The following is a 21,818-nucleotide window of genomic DNA, read 5'->3' as shown; positions in this document are numbered from 1 at the left end:
GTAATGAGATCATTGCACTTAGCAGTTGCCAATGTCAAAACAAAGTTTGTAGTTGTTAATAGTTAGGTAGGTATTGAACATTCTTGAACTTGTCCTGTTGCTTAGAATTCACACAGCGTGTGTTTTATTTATAAGTACATAATTGTGGATATTGTGGAGAGTTGCTGTTAAGAAAAAGTAAACCAATTAAAGTACTAAGTACATACAACTTTAAATGTAGTTAATTATTATATTTTATTTTATTTCTGGGTGAAAATGAATTTTTTGTTTTCCTCTGAATTTTATTAATAAAAGACAGTACCAAAGATTTAAAATTCAAGTTGCTGAATAAGAAAACAAATAGAAATTATATATAAAATCATAGTAAATTTTTTTTTACAATTTACTGAGTTTGTAAGTTGTTCAGAAAACGTAATTGAAGATAATTTTATTAAAGCTGATGTTAAATAGAAGTTACCCAAATGCCACAATAGTTTCCTCATCGACAGCAGTAGTAATAACAATATATTTTCCTTCCTTAGAACTAACTAGTTACGAGGATGAGCTGTTGTGTCAATACTGGAATATCTAATATATAATCAAAAGGCAAATCATTCCATACTTTTAAAAATCAACTTGAGGGTGGTGGTGATTACCAGCGGTATCTATTGGTTTTCGAAATTAATGAACACCCTAAGATTGAGAATTTATTACATTTAACCTTAAAAGTAAATAATGTTTTGTTCTAAATTATTATATTACAATCAACTACAAAATTTGTAGTCAAACAAAACTTGGTAAACATTAAACATACATACACATGTCACATGATCTACATTTGTAACTTAAAACTGAGTATTTCAAAGTTCAAACTTTCTAATTAGAGTGAGTGATCTGTTAGTGATTATGCATTATTCAGTTAACTGCTGCCATTTGTTAACAGTTTGGTTGCAGACACTCAGGTCATTGACAAGTTTTCCATAATAATATTTAATAATTCAGTACAGATAAAAAAAGGGAAACAGTAGTTAATGTGTTTGGCCAAAGTTAATGTAGTATCTATAGTATCGCCCGGGCGGCCTGGTAGGGCCGCCGTACCGCGGAGACCGACGTCGTTGGTCGTCGACTACCGCCTCGACGACCCGTCGGTCGGGCGTCCTCGGGGTGGCGCCATGTGTCTGGTTGTAATGTTGACCGCGGGAACCCCCGTACTCTGACCGGGTTTTGACCCTGGACGAAGATCGGACGTCCGGTATTAGCACTTTCCATGGCAAAAATATGATAAGTAAAGGGATAAAACAAGTACTTTTAGATACCGTCTTTATTACTACTGGCATTAGTGACATCCATAAGCGACTGTGGCCACTAGACTATGTAGCAATACTAGAGGGATCGGTAAAGAACGCTCGGGACATCTAAAATATGCAACAATTAATGACGACGCTGCTTTTCGCCAAATGATGCTAATTAACCGTCGAATAAATATGAGTGAGTAAAATTGCTGAAGCTATAAAAGAACTTTCGACAATTTTTACGAGTTGCGTTGTCGTCGCCGGTCCGCTTTGTAGTAAGTACCCCGAGGTACGTCTGTCTTGGTGGCTGACGCACTACTCGTTATGTCACTCACGAGTCATTACTCAGTTTCTCCGTCAGCAACATCACACTGCCCACAATACCTTTCTGTTAGTTTGAGTATATACTCGTATGCTCGTATTTGTAGAATAAACAATACAAATAACGAAACACCTTTAAATACAAAGTAGTGATTTTACGGGTAAGCGGCAATGGTCAGTCTGCTGTACGAATGTTCAAAAAGTTATTCCCTAACAACACTTTCAAGTCGCAACCTGATGGTCGCAGCCACATGACGATTACGGGCTTAGGGTCAATTTAGTGTTCCCCGGCATTCTCAAAGACGCAGAAGCACCGGACCCCTTGTGGAATTAAATGAATTCTTTCAAGGAGACGTCTTACCACTACACTAGATTCCGTTAAGCATTCTAATGTTCATAATACCGTGTGGCGATTTAACTACCGCATCCTTTTTATGACCAAAAGGCTCGCGATCTTCATTCGCAAGACAACGCAACTCGAATTGTTTCTGTTACTGGATATGCTGATATACAAAATGCTGATGTCAATATCTTGTGAACAAATGAAAGCTAGTTCTCGCGTGTTGTTAGCATCTACAATGAGCATAACGTGCATTTGCACGACCCGCTTGTAATTTAAAGTGACTCCTTCCAACGGAGATTTACACTTCATATGGCATAATAATTACTTGGGCCATACTTCGTCGAAGGCTACCGGACTAGTAGCATTTATCTTCAGATGCTGCATCGTGTGATGGAGGAATGATTTATATTTGGCACGCTAAAATGGACCTTAAGACATGTCTAATTATGTTTGGATAATAGCGCTGGAAAGTTTGAGCTATTACTTCGAACAACATAATTTAATATTTAAATAAACAAGAAAATAAAATAAAGTGCAAGTGCATTTTTATCACCGTCATCAATTCGGTAAGAGTTTCGAAAGTTATTTGTTGGACCTTGGAATGCCTAATTACCGAATCATCAATAAATATCGTATGTAACATACATTTGCAATACTGTACATGTAAATGTAATTTGAAACCTCCTTGTTACCGAAATGACTAAAAATGTTTAAATACTAGGTATTTTTGTAGATCGTAAGATTAATAAAGTAGAAGTAAAATGCCGATTTAATATTTTTTTGTTTTATTAGGGAAATGTACACGAATCGCTCTTTGAATATGGAAGAAATGCAGGGAGACACTATATTTATGGTAGTAGTTAATTGTAATAATACGGAAAATCAATGTTATTCAATGAACAACACCTTTATCTTTTAAATGAAGCACTTAAAATATTAGTAGTACACACTTTTAATAATATTGTTACTTTACAACGCAATTGCGTTAGAATATCTTATCAATAAGATTTGTTTTATGAAACAATGTAAGGTACCGATACAAATCTCAAAACAACACTTTTGTTCAGTTGACCCAACTGTTTTAGGTCAATTTCTCAACATCAAACTCAAGTGAGACACCATTTGAGTCTTGATCATTTTGTCTCGCTTTTGATTAAGTACTACAAGTAGTATATTGTTGTCAATATCCAACAACCGTTAACCATCTATCAGAATTTTAATACAAATTAAAGCTGTCTTCGGATATGCCATAAATCGTAACCATAACTCGATTCGGAAAATGGTGCTTAACCAGTACGTAGATTTATAATTTCATTATTTGAATATGTCTGCGTGTGTAACAATTTCTGATTTTTTTACTGCTAGTTTGTTCTTTGGAGAATCGCTCACATTCTGGGAACCAAAATATGATGAGTTATTTGTTACTAAAAATTTAATTGTTATATTAAAATATTTGTTTAAAGTTTTTATTTTCACAATCAAATACTTTCATTTACTTCAAAATTTGAAAGGGATGTAATTGTAGGACACGCGTCATTTAATATTTTCATGCTATAGAGATCCACAATAAAATTATTCTGAATTTTATCTTTGTGCGTCCATCTCTTTTGCAAGTTTAAATAAACAGCGAAATTTTATAAGGACACTATCTATGTGCAGAATCACACTGATGATCGTTAAAAACGTTTTAAACTTTTCCTTCAAATTAGGAATATATGCGATGCGTATGCGTAACAACAATAACTAAAAATTTATATTTTATGTGCACTTAGGAAAGAAAATGGTTTAAAATCATTGAAAACTTCGGTCTGGGATACGAAACTACTGACGATCGTTAAATTTTACTAGTGATGATTATCCTAAGACCTCTCTACATAATATAATAACATGGCATTAACTATTTTTAATTTAATAAATTGATACAATGTCGTGCTCCATATTTGTACCGTTTTTTGAACACACATTACCTACTTGTTGCGACAAAGTATTGGTATTCCAGAAGAGGAATTTTTCTTTATGTACGTACGTAGGCTTTGTGCTGTACTTGTTTATACAGGTTTGCGTTGAGCATAGTGACAATAAGGACAACGAATGCTGACAGCGTGGCTTGCGACATCGGGGTTTAATATTTGGTACACTTATTGGGATCGCATCGAATTGTCAACAGATAGTAACGCGAGAGCAACACACCTCAGTCGCGCAAGGGATGATAACGTCAAGAAAGGCAATGCAAGTGGTAACAGTGAATGCAGTAAGCGGAACAACATGGAAACCCTAGCGCAGGGCGAAAATTTCGAAGGCAAAGATGCTACCTCGCAAGAAAAAGGATCGACGGAAAACAGAGATGGTAAAACGGAAGTGTACTATTTCAAGTGTGGTTTGGTGAACCTTACAATTGAAAACTCACATTTAATTTTTATTAATTTAATCAAGTGCCACGTCATGTCATCGCTTTTTTAATTAAGATATGGACAGTAAAAATAATATCATCAGTTTACTTTATTTTTGTTGTTTTTCGAAAATCGAACACCAATGTTTTGCACATGTCCTCGTTTAATTTGTCAAAATAAAATATCCAATAGATGAATATTAAACGAAAAATAAATCTCAACAAATACTAAAATACGAGTACGTTATGAAAATATGAATTGTCTTTTGTTGACTGTAATACAGTAAATTGAAAAGGTGATCGGCATCGGCATGTATCGGCAGGACAGTTGAAAGAGAACTTTCAATTAATAAGACTATATAAATTCATTATAAGATGGATAATGTTGAGATAATTTTCATAACCTAACAAATCGAAAGACAATAGAAACTAACAAATTGAAAGACTTAAAACAATATGGAGGCGAAGATCTTCCTGTCGCCTGGAAAAGGAACACATGTGATGAAAAACCAGTTAGATTTTTATGAAAATCAAAATTGTTCCATAATAATTTATATTATATACTTTTCTTGAATAAGCTTAGTTTTAATATTTTTTCATTTTGTAACGTTTTTATACACTGTTGACTTGAAAAAAAGAAAAATGTCAATGAATTATGATCAAAGAAATATTCATTTGCTGTGGTTGGTTCACAGTAAAATATAAGTAATAATATAAACGAAACTATAAAATAAATTTTAAGTGTTGGTAATTTCCTTGATCAGAGATTCAAGATTATCATTTCTTATCCTGATCATCGTGCTCAACGATAAACATCATTTGCTTATAGTAGAATTGAAATAAATAATCTCGAATCAACATTTAGTAAATTAACAAAGATTGTTAATTTTATTAGAAAAGTTTAAATTAAAGATATAAGTTTTTTTTCTAACGCAGAAAGTTCGCAGCTAAGTAGTGGCGTGGTGTCGTCCAGTCAAGACGACATCACGAGTAATAAGCGACAGCATGCAGAAGATAACCAAGAAACTGACGGAGCTGATGATGAAGTGTCAAAACGAAAGAAGAGGAAAGATGAAGAAAAAGAACCGATGGGTAAACCAGCCCCTGTTGCTAGGGGAGGACCCGGACGGTACGTTTTATTGGATAGCTTTGCGTGGTAAAGAATACCTTTATCGTTTTCACAATAAACTCCCGGTCATCGTTCTCGCCGAACCCGTCGCTTGCGACGAAGGGCTCGACGAGTAAATTAACTCTCGGACACAGCCCAATGAGTTTCTCGCCGGATCTTCTTAGTGGGTCGCGTTTCCGATCCGGTGGTAGATTCTGCGAAGCACGGCTCTTGCTAGGGTTCGTGTTAGCAACGTCATCAGGTTTGAGCCCCGTGAGCTCACCTACTAATTAAGGTTACGCTGATATAGCGTCTCAAGGCTCCCAGCTTAGGTAGAAAAAAAAAACTTATACTATATTTTTCAACAATGATTCTATTTTTACTGTCATTTAAGGAAAACAAACTTACAGTATCGCTCCACTTTGTTCGAGTATTCCTGTCATAATTTTAGAAGCCTACTTCACTATACTTTCCATAAGACTTCGATCTTGAACACTGCTCAGAATTTCGACTTCAAAATACTAATACTTCCGGAAGGACGTAATGATATCTTATTCGTAAATTTGTCCATAATACAAAGATACAGTACCGATGAGCAGATGAGGATGATGCTTGTGATTTTTCTTAATTTTTTACATGTTAACAAACAGTAAACCTCCTGGTCCTGCAAGCAAGACAGGCGTGGCCCCACTCGGCAAAAGTGGAGGGGCACAGGGCTCTGGCAAGGGTGGATCGGGTGGCGGCTCTTCAGGAAAAAGCGGAATGCAGTCTCAAGGAAAAGGTGCCGGTGGAAAGGTATTATTTACAAATCATAAGTTCCCGTGTTCTTGTTTTCTTCTAATGACACGTTCATGACTCATAATAAATCTTGAAGACAATAATTTTATATAAGCATCGCTGAATAGATCGGCCCACCTAATGTTAAGTCGCTATCTGAGATGATAATGCGAACACTGTGGTTCACCTTGAGACATTAAATCGAAGTCGTTAGTCTCTTGGAATAAAGGCCGTTGAGATTGCGACCAATGTCGTTTCTGTTAATTGTCGCTTAAATGCATCACACGCCGTGGATGGCAAACTAACATACGATCCACCCAATGGTAAGTACTAACCGTTGCAAATTAACATGGACCAAAGCGCTGCCCACCATTAAGGACATTTCAAACATAGTTTGAGTATGGCACGATGAGGATATTTTTAATTTTTTTTGTAGTTCAAAGCGATATATTTAGTCAACTAGTATTTTTTTTTAATTTGGTCGCAACATGAATAGGTATCGTGGTACTGGTATTGTGAATTTAACACGTAAAAATGTTAGCTTTATGCTTTTTCTAATTTTCACTATGGCCCTAGTTCGCAAAGTCGCAACAGTATTATATTCGACTTCGATTGGGTTTCAAGATGAAACCCTAGATAGATGGTACCCCACGATTTGACCGAATTTGACGTCTTCATACGCAACGAAACATGGGATTTATTAATCGATCATGATCGATTATTGTTGGAATATGAAAGCCAATCTTCACGCTGGGCGTTTCCTACTAAAAATATCCATAAAAAAGGTGAAGAGAAGATACAGCGTGAGAAACATGATAGCCATATTCTTCGCACGGACTGCCTACTCCGAAAAGATGTGATGCAAATCTAATATCTGGTTGCCACCAGTGTTCTGGATAAAGTTCGAGAGCAGCGTTTTCGCAGGATGATTCTTCACGCTCAGCCAGAGAAACAACTACTTTGCTTAATTTTTTAATTTTAATTTAACTTTAATAGTGGAATTGTTGAGCTATCCGCCAAAAAGTCCTGACCTTGTGCCTTGCGATTCCTATGTGCAGACGCGATATAAGCGAATACTACGAAATATTTGAAATTTGATCGTTGCAAATGAAGGACACAGACTGCGGAAAGAAACGATAAGAAGCGGCAGTTCTGCGGTAAAGGAAGGATGCACAATACCTTATGTAGTCCTTACTGCAGACTCGCACCGCTACGCGATGAGAAACACCAACAATTTCACTTATTTACGAATATATTACAACACACACGAAGCGCGCGAGCTAGTTCAGCCATTACATTTCTTCTCGAGTCGATGTCGCCACACGATCTCGCTCGCACGCTTCGGTAGGTAAAGCGAGGGATGAGGGATGGGACAGGATTTGCAAAACCAAATTAAATGTTGCTATTTTTCGAAACCAAAAACTAACAGTTTTAAACCAGCGCAACTACTATGTATTTCCAAAAACAAAACAAAAGACCTGAGGAATCTGATTTCAAGACGTTGAAGAAGCAGTTACACCGTATTAAAAAATAATGAAAGAGAAGAGAGTGAGAGAAGAACAGTGAAACCCCCTCTTTTTCCAGTTTTATCGTCTGGAACAATGCTTGAATTGTGCATTATTTTGAAAAACAGTAATATATTTTTTTCTGAAAATATTATTGTCACCCCCGTAGGCTTAGGATTCGGAAACGGCTCCCACACAATCCTTGTAACAATAATTAATTATATTATATTCAGAATAAGTCCTCAAGCTCCAAAGGTGGATCGGGATCGCAAAACAAGCAAGATAGAAAAAGTCCAGTGGCAAGTCCAAAGCCACATAGTAGTAAAGATAATAGTGAAGACACGGACGATCAGAAAACGCAAGAATCATCAGGGCCTAAAGTTCCTCCACTCAAGATCGTGATACCGGGTGGCGCCGGGGGCTCTGGCGGTAGAAACGAACAAGAAGGCGAAGGTTGGTAGTGTATTTTTGGTTTTTAATCATTCTCATCATTTATTCATTCACTCATTGATTACTATATCTAGTATAATAACCTCACTTCTTAATAATTTGAGGGATAATTTCTTTTTGCTGGTGGTAGGACCTCTTGTGAGTCCGCACGGGTAGGTACCATCACCCTGCCTATTTCTGCCGTGAAGCAGTAATGCGTTTCAGTTTGAAGGGTGGGGCAGCCGTTGTAACTACTGAGACCTTAAAACTCATATCTCAAGATGGGTGGCGGCATTTACGTTGTGGATGTCTATGGGCTTCAGTAACCACTTAACACCAGTTGGGCTGTGAGCTCGTCCACCAATCTAAGCAATAAAAAAAACTTTTGGATGATAACCTAATGTAATGGAACATACAATAGTGACAAAATTCTTCATCCTGGTTATTCGGGACCTAAAAATGTCACATTATATTATGCACTTCCTGCTTTTATCAGTACTTTTAGAATTTGTCTCGTCGTTACTTTTGGGTGTACAGGTCAAAGGGGAAGCGGGAAAGGTCGGGGTAGTGTGTCAACCCTGCCATACGTAATCCCGTGCACAAGCACCGACACGGGACAGACATCGGACAGCTCGGACGGAAATTCGGACGACAAAAGAACAATAGAAGGCGGGAAGGTTGGTTCATGTTTAACATCATCAGCTAAAACGATTTAAATCATCCTCCCGTTAAAGTTCCATAAATCATGTTACATAATAATATAATAGCAAGAGTCACAAATAGGGATGTTACTCATTTAATCTATAATGAATAGATTCATCGAAAATACAAAACAGGGGCAAATTAAAAAAAACAGTTCTGAAACGAAAAGCTATGGTGGTGGAGCTGATTGGTTTTTAAATAACATAATTATCTGTGCATCCGATAAGTTTTATGATTTTATTGGCAATAAGATAGCGGTCTGAGTCTGGGATGTGTTGGATGGGACAAGCTCGATAAAATCGACGTATTTACTAATCCATCGCTTCTTAACTATAAAATATTAACTTTTGTTATTTTACAATTCAAATCGATGATTTTTTTATACAATAGGTATACATACATATTTCAATGGTATTTTTTGGAGAAACATATTATTATATGTATACAAAATGAAACAAAAAAAAATGTGAAACATCTCTATATTCATTTAATCCTAATTATTTCACCAGATTAATTAAAATTTGTATTATGTATATATGCATATGTATGTATATTATGTGTGTACATATATAGTATATACATATACGGTTTATGAAATAATCACAATAGGTTACTCGTTATTGATTCAATTTATTGACATTGTTCTTATTCTGATAGATCATATTATTACGTCAAATATAACGTTAATGTGTAACTAACAAAGCACATTGAAATTCACCTCATACTCATTAGATTACTTCATTATTTTGCTTGATCATAAACTTTACGTTAAGATTTGAACTGAACGCAGTTTTAATGCATATTCGTTTTACTTTATGCCCAGGCCTCGCAGCCATACGTCAAGGTCGGTACTAAAACAATACTTAGATGTATATTTGATTTACACTATCCCTAAATATTATATTCTTATTAATTCAATAACGATGGTTGTTTAGTTTACAGTATTTCATTGTATACAATTAATGTCACAATATACTATTAAATTATAATAAATAAAAATCAATTTTATTAGCATCAAGCAGTTAAAGATTTAATGTGTTTTGATGAAATTGAATTTCAAAAACCATCGCGCGACATTTGTTCTCCCCCTAATGTTAAATTATCTTAATAATTAAGTTGGGTACAACTATTTTTACAATTTCCGACATTTCGCACGTTTCAGTTAACGTGGCCAAGGAAGTCTACCACATATGTAAGAGATCTAATCCGCATCTTTATGAAAAACATTATTTTTTTGTGGATTAATAACAAACTATAAGTGTTGTATTAATGAGTTGATTTGATTTTTCAGTCTGTTTTTATTTTATTTTTTTGAGCCCTCGATGTTCTATGTTATTCTTTTTTCTAGTATCTTCAGAGTAAATTATGATCTAATATAATATTAAAAAGTCGTAAAAATATATTTTATAACTAATTTTTGGTCTGGCAAACTAATTTTTATTTATTCAAAATAATTGAACTATAAATAACTATGAACAAAAAGCGATCATAATGAACTCAAAGATTTAGGTAAATGTGCCTTTTTACTGTGTATTCCTTTCAGTTTATATTCTTGTACTCTGTTATTAAATGTTGTAAACACTTTACCTGATTAGGACGCTTTATTATCGATTCAAATATGAGACATTGCATAGCAAAAATATTCGAATAGTATTTTTTAATTACGTAGCATGCGAAATGGAGTAAAATGACGCGTCTAAGTCAGGTAAACATAATCTCAAGATAAAACAAATGTCTTGTTTGTAAGGCCGGGCAGAGAGTGCTGCGTTCGCATAGAACCAATGACGACAAAGACAAAGAGAGGACGTCACCGCACGTTGGCGCTGGACAAAACCAATTAAACACGAACAAAAGTCCACCGCCTTCTGTAAGTTTTTTTAATGTTTTATTGATATAAAATGTAAAACCAGTCTAGCTCGCCTTGGTTTTAATGATGCTATGCAACTAAGGGTTGTACGAACGCATAAGATTTTTTTGGCGGGAACACGAAAAGCAAAGTTTTCTGGATTGTTTTATTTTGTTATATTAGCGTTTATTCAGGTTTTGAACTTGTAATAACGGTGGCTTGTTAACTGTTTTAGCATTTATGAAAGTGCACGCATGTGGGAATAAAACCGCTGGCCGTAGCATCTCGGATTCTTCCAGTCCACTGAAGGCTTAAATAACCACTATTTTAATGAGATTTAATTTCATCCCGTCTTATTTCATTTCATTTAATTTCATCCCAATTGATAATAAATTAGTATTAAATAAATCAACTTCTCATTTCACACCATTTAATTTTTCATGTAACAGAGTATGAATATATGTAATAATTGAAGATTTTAAAAACTTGACACTGGCAATAATCCCATCAATTGCCATACTTAAAAAAATAAAAAGAATGGTAGGAGTCATTTGAGATTATTTTCTACTCTTACAGTTAGTGTCATTACAGTCATTTAATTATTTGTCAACTAAAATGAAAAAAACTTCGGATCGTTGAGCAATTCTATAAATAATTTAAAAGTATTGATAGTATTTATTTCTAAATCGGCGAAATTCTGAATAAAATACACCCAGAAGATACTTGTTCCAAACTAGCACATTTTGTTGAATTTAGGTCTGTCTCTAGACCAATATTCACATTAAAATAAGTGTTCTTGATTTATGCAATGATTCTAAACAGAGAATTCATAGTTAAATTTTAAAAGAACATGTACAATTGAAGAGCATTAATATTCATTTTTTAGAGTCACGATGATCACACTGTTTCTACATCGAGTGGCTCCAGTAGATCGGAACAAGGCAAAACCAAATTGGGTAAGTTTTCGTAATATCGAAGCGGATAAATACCACTATATTTAGTATTTCTGAAAGTGATATAATCATCAAAATTAAGCCAAAGGAAATAATAATCATAACGATCGAATAAATTAACTACGTTTTTATGTATATAGTATATATTGATCAACCACTCTTCTTCCTGTTTAGAGTTGCATCCAAGAAAAAGAAAACTAAAATCCTCCAAGGATCATTCGCGAGAATCGAAAAGCGATTCCACACAAGAAGCCAGCTCCCTCAGTCATAATATCACACACAGCAACCCGTATCAGATGTACATACATATACGGAAACAGGTATATTATTAGATTCAATGTAGGGTTGTATGGTAAAAAACTCTATTTCACTAGATAGAAATATAAAAAGTTTCTTTTTGCTCACAGATTCATCACCGTCAACGTGGTTTGTTTCCAGTCAAACCAAAACCTCCAAAAGATTTCAATAAATATCTGATGAATCGTTGTACATACACCCTACAAAGGAATGTCAATCCTGAGCCACAAATCGAGATACCACACAATTTGCCACCTCAAATGATAAATGAATTTATGACTCAGGAGAAAGAAAGGTGCACACAGTATTTTATGTACATTTTTATTAGTAGTAAACGATTAGTGGATTACTGTTCCCATCCATATTGAGACATTCAGTTGAAGTCCAATTGCAATGTATTAGCATTAATCTTCCATGTCATAAATAACCAAGATGGCGGCGTATGCGTAGACACAAGGAAATTATAGGAGTTATATGGAAAGTAGACTGTTCTTATGTAGTATTCGACATACAACTGAACCATGATGTGGAATGTGGAAACTGTGGTAGTGGTAATGTTTTGGAAGTAGCATATCGGATTTATTTAATAGACATCTTGATGAAACCATGTTTGTTTAATTGTATTTTATATGTTGATTATACATAATAGTTTGGGGGCTTTTTGAAGATTTGTCATCTTATATGTAGGATTACTTGCCAACTAAATGTTTTTTTATTAATATAATCTCGTTTGTAAGGCATCGTTTACGGATACAACATCTGGTTGAAAAAGAAAAGCTTGTGCTGGCAGTTGAACAAGAAATACTTCGAGTGCACGGGCGCGCTGAACGCGCCGTAGCTAATCAGGTAATTGCAATCCTAATTGGACAGGTGACTGATATTATGTTTAAAATTCAAGAGGCGACAAAATTAAATAAAACACGTGCTGAAAAATATAATGAATCATGATATAAAAAATATAAAGTTTTTGATTTCATCAATGATATTTATGCTTAGCTTTTTATAAAAAGAAATATCAGTGAACCTGTAGTTTATTCAAGTTGCACCCAATTGTGTAAATAAATTCTGTAGTAGTTTATTATTCGACAGTCCCTGCCCTTCTCTGTTTGTACGATTCTTCGTGACAGAGAAGTTTACAACGTGCTAGCTCCAGAGCAGGAAGAGAAACGAAATGCGCAGCGCTCACGTTGCAACGGAAGGCAGATTAACTCTTGGCTTCAAGAGGTGGATGACAAATGGGAAAAAATTAAAGTGAGTGTTTCCAATACACGTGTATTTACAAATAAATTCAAAAGGAATTTTTAAAAGAAGCTATTTTTACTAACTCTTGATTTATTTATTTTTTATAAATAGGAGGGAATGCTTCGACGTCAGCACACCGAGGCTCAAACACTACATGCAGTACAAACCATGGGTTGGGAGTGGAAATTGAAGGAGCTGGGCCTCTGCGATTTTAAGACTATACCCAAAATTGATACTACCCATGTACCACAAATACATGTATCAAATTTTGACTTGCCCGCTTGAATTTTGAGTTAGATTGCCTGTGTTTATATAAAGTTAGCATAAATCTTCTCATTAAATGCTAACATTTTCATTCTGATTTAATCTATCAAGTTAAGCACCAATTGGTAATGACAATCAAGCGGAACTACAAAATTGGATTATTAAGACTAATAACTAAATTTTTCTTGCGTCCTTACTTCACGATGTCTGAAAATGTTTCTATTATATCATGTATGATTTTTATTCTTAAGTTTAAAAAGTGACTACTTGTAATAAGGAGAAACAATAATTCGTTTGTTATTTGGATAATTTCGTTACTTGACATTTATTCCTTGACAATTTTATATGATTTAAAAAAGTCGCAACTTGAAAAGGGCTTATTATCTACATTAGAAGAAGCGTATATATATTTAAAAAAAAAAAGATTTTATAAAGTAAAATACTTCTGTTTAAAACGGAAATTTTCAAGTAATACGTTAACAGGTCAAGAAATTTTATTATTTATTCATTTTAGACATGCTCTCTAATCCTATAAATTTATACATAACAATTCTTGTTTTACATTTGTTTTTGTAATTACGTTATGTTTTGATTATCCTTCTGTATTAATATTAGAAATGTATATTTTACACGTAATTATATTTCTAATTAACGTAATTTAATATTTTACTTAGTCAATTTACATAATTATTTTATATGACGTATCTATATATTAAAAAAAATATCAAATATTTTATACTACATTTTCAACAATGATTTATTTAACGCCTCTTTTTATCAAACTCCATACTATAATTTAGACTAATAGGTTTTTACAGCATCATTGTTTTTTTTTTTTTTTAAGGGATTACTGGTTGCTCAGAGGCCTCTCCCGTTTCACCAGGACAGGTGGGCAAGCAAAGGCCCAGCCAAGAGCATCTTTGTCTAAAGATAGGCTAGTAGTGTATAGGCATTTAGTTGTTGTAAATTAGTATCGTAGTCACACCACATGTGAGGATTCGCACGAGTCGATCTAAAAAGATTGAATAACTTGCGTGTTAAAGTCGTATTTCTACTTGAATTAACGAAAGCGTCTTCTTCTGAAAATACTACTAAAATGTACTCTGAAAACAATTATCAGATTTTATTAGTGTCTCCAAGATACAACCGTGCTTTCATAATAATTTGTCATGATTTGTTTTCTTGAGTAGTTACTCATTAATGTCAACTGAAAACTACCTCTTGTAAACCCATAATCATTATGAATGTCGAATTGTAAAGGCATGCTAAGTCTTAAGTCCCAAATTTTAACTTTTTAAATTACTTGAAAATTTTATAATTCAGTATAACAACGATACATACGTTAAAGTATTTTAAATGTAATTGTTAGCCATTTATTGACTAGAAGTGTAACCCATTCTTTAGTGTATTTAAAATATATATTCTAATATAGTCTGTTTTTGTTATAAAAACATATGTTTGTGACATTCTTTTGTAAATTATTTAATATTATTTCATTTATTTTAAATTGAAATAAAAGATCTCAAATCAAGTGTTTTTTAATTCTAGTGATATCCACAAAAATACATCTTTGGTTAAACTCTTGCCTATATATGCCGTTATTAGTAAGCCACAGACGTTACGGATAGGGGTATAGGAGATTGCTAGATGTCCCTTTTGCGCCAAATTCGTAAGAACAAAAGATATTTCAAATAAAACCCAACCCAATATCTTTTTTATTTAAATGGTTCATATTGTTTGCTCTTTTGGTTAGTTGTAATGAGATGGTTTCTGTAGCATTAAGAGAGCTGCGATCAGGAAGGTTAAATAATTTTGTAAATAATATCCTATTAATACAAAATATTTTTTTGTCTTTGATACTTATAGGAAAATTGGCCCATTGTTGTCTGGGTACTAGAGTGGGCATCTGAGACACTAAAATTATCTTGACCTACCCTTAATGTCCGTATATCATAACCAATTGGAGATTTTGCAAAGCGAGATAATTCTATAAAATGTTACACATTTTCTGCAGATAAATATTCAGCTCATCTTCTAGTTTCGACCATACTATACCTTACATACCTATTGTAAGTAAAATCCATCCAAACGAGGGACGAAAACAAAAAGGTTACGTAATTGCGAAGGACAAATTGTTATCACAGGGTCATAGATAAATGGTAAGTGCTAAATAACTTTTTTTTCTTAAAGAACAAGAAATTATATAAGTTTACAGATTCAAATGGAAGGAATGGATGTTGAAATTTCATTAGTTTCTTTTATAAGCCAGTCGAGTTATGATTTAACGGCGAACGCACGCGATTTCATGTTTCAAAACGAGTAGGTATCGTTCCTATAAATAAATATAATATCTCAACTCACCATTCTACCAGAGAAAAACGGTGTCGAAAACGAAAAAATGAAGTCGTCGTGGCCTAAAGGATAAGACGTCCGGTGCATTCGTATGTAGCGATGCACCGGTGTTCGAATCCCGCAGGCGAGTACCAATTTTTCTGATGAAATATGTACTTAACAAATGTTCACGATTGAGATCCACGGTGAAGGAATAACATCGTGACATAAAAATCAAACCCGAAAAATTATAATTTGCGTAATCACTGGTGGTAGGACCACTTATGAGACCGTACGGGTAGGTACCACCGCCCCGCCTATTTCTGCCGTGAAGCAGTAATGCGTTTCGGCTTGAAGGGTGGGGCAGCCGTTGTAACTACTGAGACCTTAGAACTTATATCTCAAGGTGGGTGGCGCATTTACGTTGTAGATGTCTATGGGCTCCAGTAACCACTTAACACCTGGTGGGCTGTGAGCTCGTCCACCCATCTAAGTAATAAAAAAAACGGTCGCGAATGTGAATATAAAAGACGTGCGAATGGCCGTAACATCACTAATATGATTTTATGTATTTTTTTGTAAACTAGGTTTGAATTGAAATTGAATAAATAATTGAAATAAAATAACAATTTTATTTAGTGCTTGACTTAAGTAACATTAAAATTAATAATGCTCTAAACCTATTAAACTTTTTGTCTTTATTTACAATAATGGTAACTTTCTAATGAAGAAACGATGCCACATAATACTAGTAAATGCAAACAAAGAATACCATGTGACAATGTACGAAAAGTGTTCATTCCGCAATGTTACTCTGGTTTGATTTGGGATCGGCCAACCAGTAGGTGGGTCTGGGATACCTTTTGCATCCAACCAAATCGGCAAACATCCAATATGAGCACTCATCTGATCCAAATCTCTGAAAATAAAAATAAAACAATGAAGATCAATCATTTTGCCAGATTAAACATAATAATATGTACATATTATATTTTTATTGTATTATCAAAACGTCAGTATATGGGCGTGTGAGTACAAATATTTTAAATGTTCACAATTATACTCTGCCTTCAACAAGTGATCATGATGAAAATATTCATAACATTATTAATGCCTTTGATGACAGACTAACTTACGGCTCACCAGATCCTAGTTACTGTCACTCATGAACACCAACAAAGACAAAAACTTAGCAAAACAGCTCATTCCCTAAATCTAAGGACTCTTCAACCATCCTTTGAAATACATGCCTTAGTATAGTTAAGGCTGATGAGACATTCCAATACTAGGATGATAGTTCTCTGAAAATGCGCTGTATATAAAGTGAAGCCATTCATCCACATAATAACTATAAATTGTTCTACTTGCAAAGTTACCATATATTTATGGTTAACTAAACTACTTTGCCAGTTACATGTTCAATCAGAACTGAATCATTTAAAACAATTCTTCAGAGGACTACTATTATCATAATATAGTAATCGTAGATCAGAGCAGAAATATCCAAAACTATTAATTATGAACATTCTTGCACATAATTTAACCTATTCAGACAAAATTCAATTTTTTTTATAAGCTGAATAAATATTTATTCAATTTGCTTTTTTTTTTAAACTTCTCAAAAAAAAACAATTTCATAGTTTCAAATATGTACAAATGAACTGCAGATTTAAAATCAGATGGACTGCAAGCTTGTCGTTCATTATTGGCAATAAAGAAGGCTTTTCCACAAAGAGTTGTCATGAGGCATGAGTTAGGCCATTGAATAAAAAAATTTCAACCTGTAAAACCATGAGCCTTTTTCTGGATTATTTTTAGGCATGAAAGGAGCTCTTTTCTCTGTTAACCTTACAACACCAGTTAGCTCAACAGGACCCTTTATTAAAGATGGCTCTCGCTTTTCTTTAGGCCTTAAATTTTGATGAATCCAACCTCTGTTTATCAAGATGACTTCTCTGAAATTAACAAAATGTGATAATTAAAAAATTCAATTTTTAACATATTGTTTATAATAGTATTATTGTATTTCATTCATTTTGGTAATACCCTGTGTCAGCTAACTTAAACGGAGTGATCACCAACCACCCTTGGTTTTTTTTCGGGTCAGATACAAGTGAACCAACTCTATTGGTGATAGAACTCTCTTCTATGAGTGCTCTAGGACCTATTAATATCTCTTTTTCATGCAAAAATTCTCCTTTTACTTTCACTGGTAAATATTCCATTTTTTCTAATTCTGAAAAGCTTGAGAAACACAATTTTTCATTAGATATATTAATATAATTCTAGATAAATATAATAATTGTTTGAGCATCTCAAAATTTAATGAAATCAAACTCACAATGTTTCTAATTTAGCATACAATCTATATTATGGGAGTGAGTTAGCATGAAAGTAGGTATCAACTACAAGTGCAGAAAGGTACCCATAGTAGTAGTAGATACAATACACCTTAAATTTTGATGTTATATCATGGTGTGTCGCTGCATTCATATTGCAGTGTCTATGAATTCTGGTAATACTTAAAAAAATCAGAAATGCTGTGAAGGCAAACATAATTTTACAGAAAGTAAAAGTTAAATTCATTATTGGAAATCAGCATACTCTTTTGGCATGTCGATTGGGACAGCATTGGATTTAGCTTGCATCATGTCAATGAGCCCCAGCTTCCATTGCCATCTGTACACTTGCCATGAACCAAGAGTAAAGGAAGTAACTGGTATCATCTGGAATGAAAGAAAATTTTAAAAATAAATATATGCATGTGTGATATATTATCTACATATATTATATTGATTAGAAAATATGTAATAGCTTAATAAGTGTTACAAAAATTAATACAAATGTTCATGATTCATCAACATTAGTTATAGTCATCTTTTTATCTTCAACATAAATTACACAGAAAATAAGGCCAAAGAGACTTTACAAGACTGTTTTACTGTTTGATTTGATGTTTATTTTTTCCTTTACAATTTCTAATGTTTCATTACAACCAGGGCCAAATTAATAGACAGAATTTTCTATAGAACTAAACATGATAAAAAAATAATATACCATCAAGATTTTTTTACTATTTTATCTCATGTTTCTTTTTTCATTTTCATTCATACACTTCTGATGTTTCAACTACTTTGTTGTTAAAGATGCTCGAGTAAGATGCTATTTGCCAAATTTGAATTAATCAACATCAAATAAAATTTTGTTGATATCTTTAGGCAACTTTTATATATATTCATTTTACATATAATCATGCGTTTTTACGTTTACTTATTTGAGGTGAGTTGATGAATGTCAATATATTCTTCTCAATGAGACAGCACATATTTCTCATTTTAAATCATCCTTATTTTTTTTTTTTACATGCTTTGAGGATAATTTTTTTGTAAGTACGAGATTTTATAGGACATTTTTCATCATTCCTTTATTTATAAACGCCCTTTAAGTATTATTTAGTCATTTTAATTTAATGATGATCCTCCTGAGAAGAAAAATGATGTACTTACATTTTTTAACAGTTCTTAGACCTGCTTACTCTGGTTTGTAAGATGAAAGCCTAAAATCGAACTCAAAATTGAATAAAATCATATCTTTTTAACCTTACCAGTAAGATCCATTTGTATATTTCAGTCGGTTCTTCTTTTCTTTTGACCTTCTGTGATCGCATAATATTTGCAATATTCGTATTAAATCTCACATTACTGACAGATCCTTTTTTAATAAAAGTATTGGAAATGATATTTAAATTTCGCGATATTTTAAAAATATTGTTAAACATTCTGTATCTACTTCCTTCTTTTTTGTAACCTACCAAGTGATTTATTTATGTAGGTAGTAGGTAGGTAGCATAGATTATATACTTTTAAGTAGGTACCTATATGTATCACAGATTAGGATAATAGATAAGTAGGTAAGTATTCAGAGAAAGTAGTAGTAGTAAGGTTTTTCTCGAAGAGAAAGGCAATGGAACTAAGCCATACAGCCAATTCTTAAGTTTAATATTTTCATATTTAATTTTATATTTCAAGGCAAAAAAGCCAATGGGGTTGGCCGGTTAAAGCTTTTCTCAGATGTCGCCAGCGTAGCTTGTTCCCTTGTCACAGAGAGCCGCCATTTTGTGTGTTTTGCGTTCGTGATATTTTGGCATTTTGTGACTTTGATACGGTTCTTATTACTTTCTAAGTAGTGCTAAACAATTTTACAACATGTATTCCAACTGGATAGTTAAAGAATTAAAGGAGGAGTTGAGAAAACGTGTTGCATCTTTACGAAGAAAAAAAGTGGATATTGTCGAAAGGTACAATGTTGATGTTTTATTTTAACTTAGAAAACTTCTCTCAAACTGTTTCCGGTAGCTATTATAATAATAATATTAAATTGTGTACCTTAGGAACTTTATTCCTTGTAGCATGTGCAAAAAGAATTGCTCATATTACACACATTACCTACCAACTAATATATTATTTTACTTTTTTCAGATTAGAGCTATATGACCAAAATTTTAATTTTGAAACAAAATGAAAAAAATGCTCTAGCAAAATATGCTAATATATATGATTTGCTAGTGGAGCCATGAGGCATTTTCATTAGCCAAGAGCGCCCATATCTTGCTGCATCTCCTGATGGTGTGTTGGGCGAAGAAGCTATAATTGAAGTGAAATGTCCATACGCTAGCAGAAAACATGAAATAAATATAACAACGGTGCCTTATTTAGAACAATGTAACGGGATATTGTCACTAAAAAAACCTGCCCATATTATTATCAAATCCAATGACAGTTATACTGCTCAGGCAAAACATACTGCAACTTGGTCATTTACACCTACAAGGACATCAAAGTGATTTATGTTGAAAAAGACAATAATTTTATAAATAATATGTTAAATAAATTAGATATCTTTTATGAAAATATTTTCAAAGAAGCATTGTATGAGAAATATCTGTATTATAACTATACATACTTGTCGAAATAAAAAATCAGGAATATTTTTAATTATTTTTATTGACAATTCCTTCTCTAAAATTACATAACTTCTCTACTTTTTGTTTCTTCAGAAACTGGTTTCATATTCCATGAAAATATAGATGGTACAGCACCTTTCTTCAGATATTTATGTTAATGTTTGACACCTACAACACAGAATAACATTTAAATATACTATCACAAGGAAACCTGACCATAGTTTCAAAATATTTGTTATTGCAATGGATGCAGCGATTTAGATAGAACTTTCAATAGTAACAGCTGATAATGAACAACAGCTCATGAGGAATGTGTTTCCTTCAGTCTGATTTTGTGTTTGTTAAAAGGTTCCTTACAGCATAAATCTACTTGCAAAATATGTTAGCAACTAATAGTGTGCCTAACTAATTATTATTGGATTTTTTTTATAAGAGAACAAAGATGTGTGTTACACCTAGTCATGCATTATAAATATTTAACAGAAAGAAGCATACCTGTGTATTTACTAATGTTTTCATAGTCAGATTCCACAAATTGTTTACGACATAACCTCGAACTTTTTGTGGGAGTACTTTTTTCGCGTCAAATGGCCTTTAATCACAGTCTTCCAATTTTCTTGTCCTTCAGGAATTGATGTACTCCAATTTCTGAGCATATTGGCACAAAACAACGCGTCATTGTGCTTAAAATAATTTTTAATCAAAAATTCCAATACAAATATTGAATGTTATGGGAACAATGCACACCAGCGCCACTTTGACAGTTGCCAACCCCATTCTTTAGTATTCTTCATTTATAAATATTTTTCAAATCCGTGTAAATGTCTATTCAGTTTTTTTTTTTTTTTTTCCCATTTGTTTCGGTTGAGAGTTGTCGCAATTGTGTTTCTTGGAAAATCTGACTATAAAGTCAAAATTTGTGTTTTCCATTATAAGTCTCCGAAAGTTGAGATAATGTATTCATATACTGCTCTAAAACTTGCAGGGCACTTAAGCAATTCTTGAAGAGAAGGCGGGATGCTATCCTTATAAACCTCTTGCAGTTTATCAATAAATAAGATGCGATGAATATTAAAA

The 21,818-nt window shown here is 33.3% G+C and overlaps 2 protein-coding genes across 9 annotated transcripts in view; one reads left to right on the top strand and one right to left on the bottom strand.

Moving 5' to 3' along the window:
• Positions 1–14,978, top strand: part of LOC101747133 (ankyrin repeat domain-containing protein 12) — a 33,625-nt gene extending 18,647 nt beyond the window's left edge. For 2 of the 7 annotated variants that reach the window (XM_004929863.4, XM_062669413.1), the window contains 12 exons: positions 4,103–4,282; positions 5,261–5,453; positions 6,083–6,227; positions 7,948–8,167; positions 8,681–8,820; positions 10,593–10,712; positions 11,578–11,647; positions 11,819–11,964; positions 12,052–12,236; positions 12,679–12,787; positions 13,031–13,192; positions 13,295–14,978. In XM_004929863.4, coding sequence (XP_004929920.1) covers positions 4,103–4,282; positions 5,261–5,453; positions 6,083–6,227; positions 7,948–8,167; positions 8,681–8,820; positions 10,593–10,712; positions 11,578–11,647; positions 11,819–11,964; positions 12,052–12,236; positions 12,679–12,787; positions 13,031–13,192; positions 13,295–13,468 — 1,844 coding nt within the window. In that variant the 3' untranslated portion in view covers positions 13,469–14,978. The remainder of the gene's footprint in view (positions 1–4,102; positions 4,283–5,260; positions 5,454–6,082; positions 6,228–7,947; positions 8,168–8,680; positions 8,821–10,592; positions 10,713–11,577; positions 11,648–11,818; positions 11,965–12,051; positions 12,237–12,678; positions 12,788–13,030; positions 13,193–13,294) is intronic. The other 5 variants (XM_012693528.4, XM_062669418.1, XM_062669420.1 and 2 more) reach the window with 3 other exon arrangements.
• Positions 14,979–16,390: 1,412 nt separating this feature from the next.
• Positions 16,391–19,653, bottom strand: Surf1 (surfeit 1). Of its 2 annotated transcripts, NM_001046863.1 has the most exon segments (5): positions 16,391–16,697; positions 17,560–17,733; positions 17,825–18,022; positions 18,383–18,504; positions 19,383–19,653. In NM_001046863.1, coding segments are annotated over 5 exon segments (885 nt in total). In that variant the 5' UTR covers positions 19,557–19,653; the 3' UTR covers positions 16,391–16,480.
• Between the last annotated feature and the right edge of the window lie 2,165 nt (positions 19,654–21,818).

Source organism: Bombyx mori, chromosome 1 (genome assembly GCF_030269925.1).
Source record: "Bombyx mori chromosome 1, ASM3026992v2".
In the NCBI taxonomy this organism is placed as follows: Eukaryota; Metazoa; Arthropoda; class Insecta; order Lepidoptera; family Bombycidae; genus Bombyx; species Bombyx mori.
Note: the sequence above shows the minus strand (reverse complement) of the source record. Positions and strands in the feature narration are given on the sequence as shown.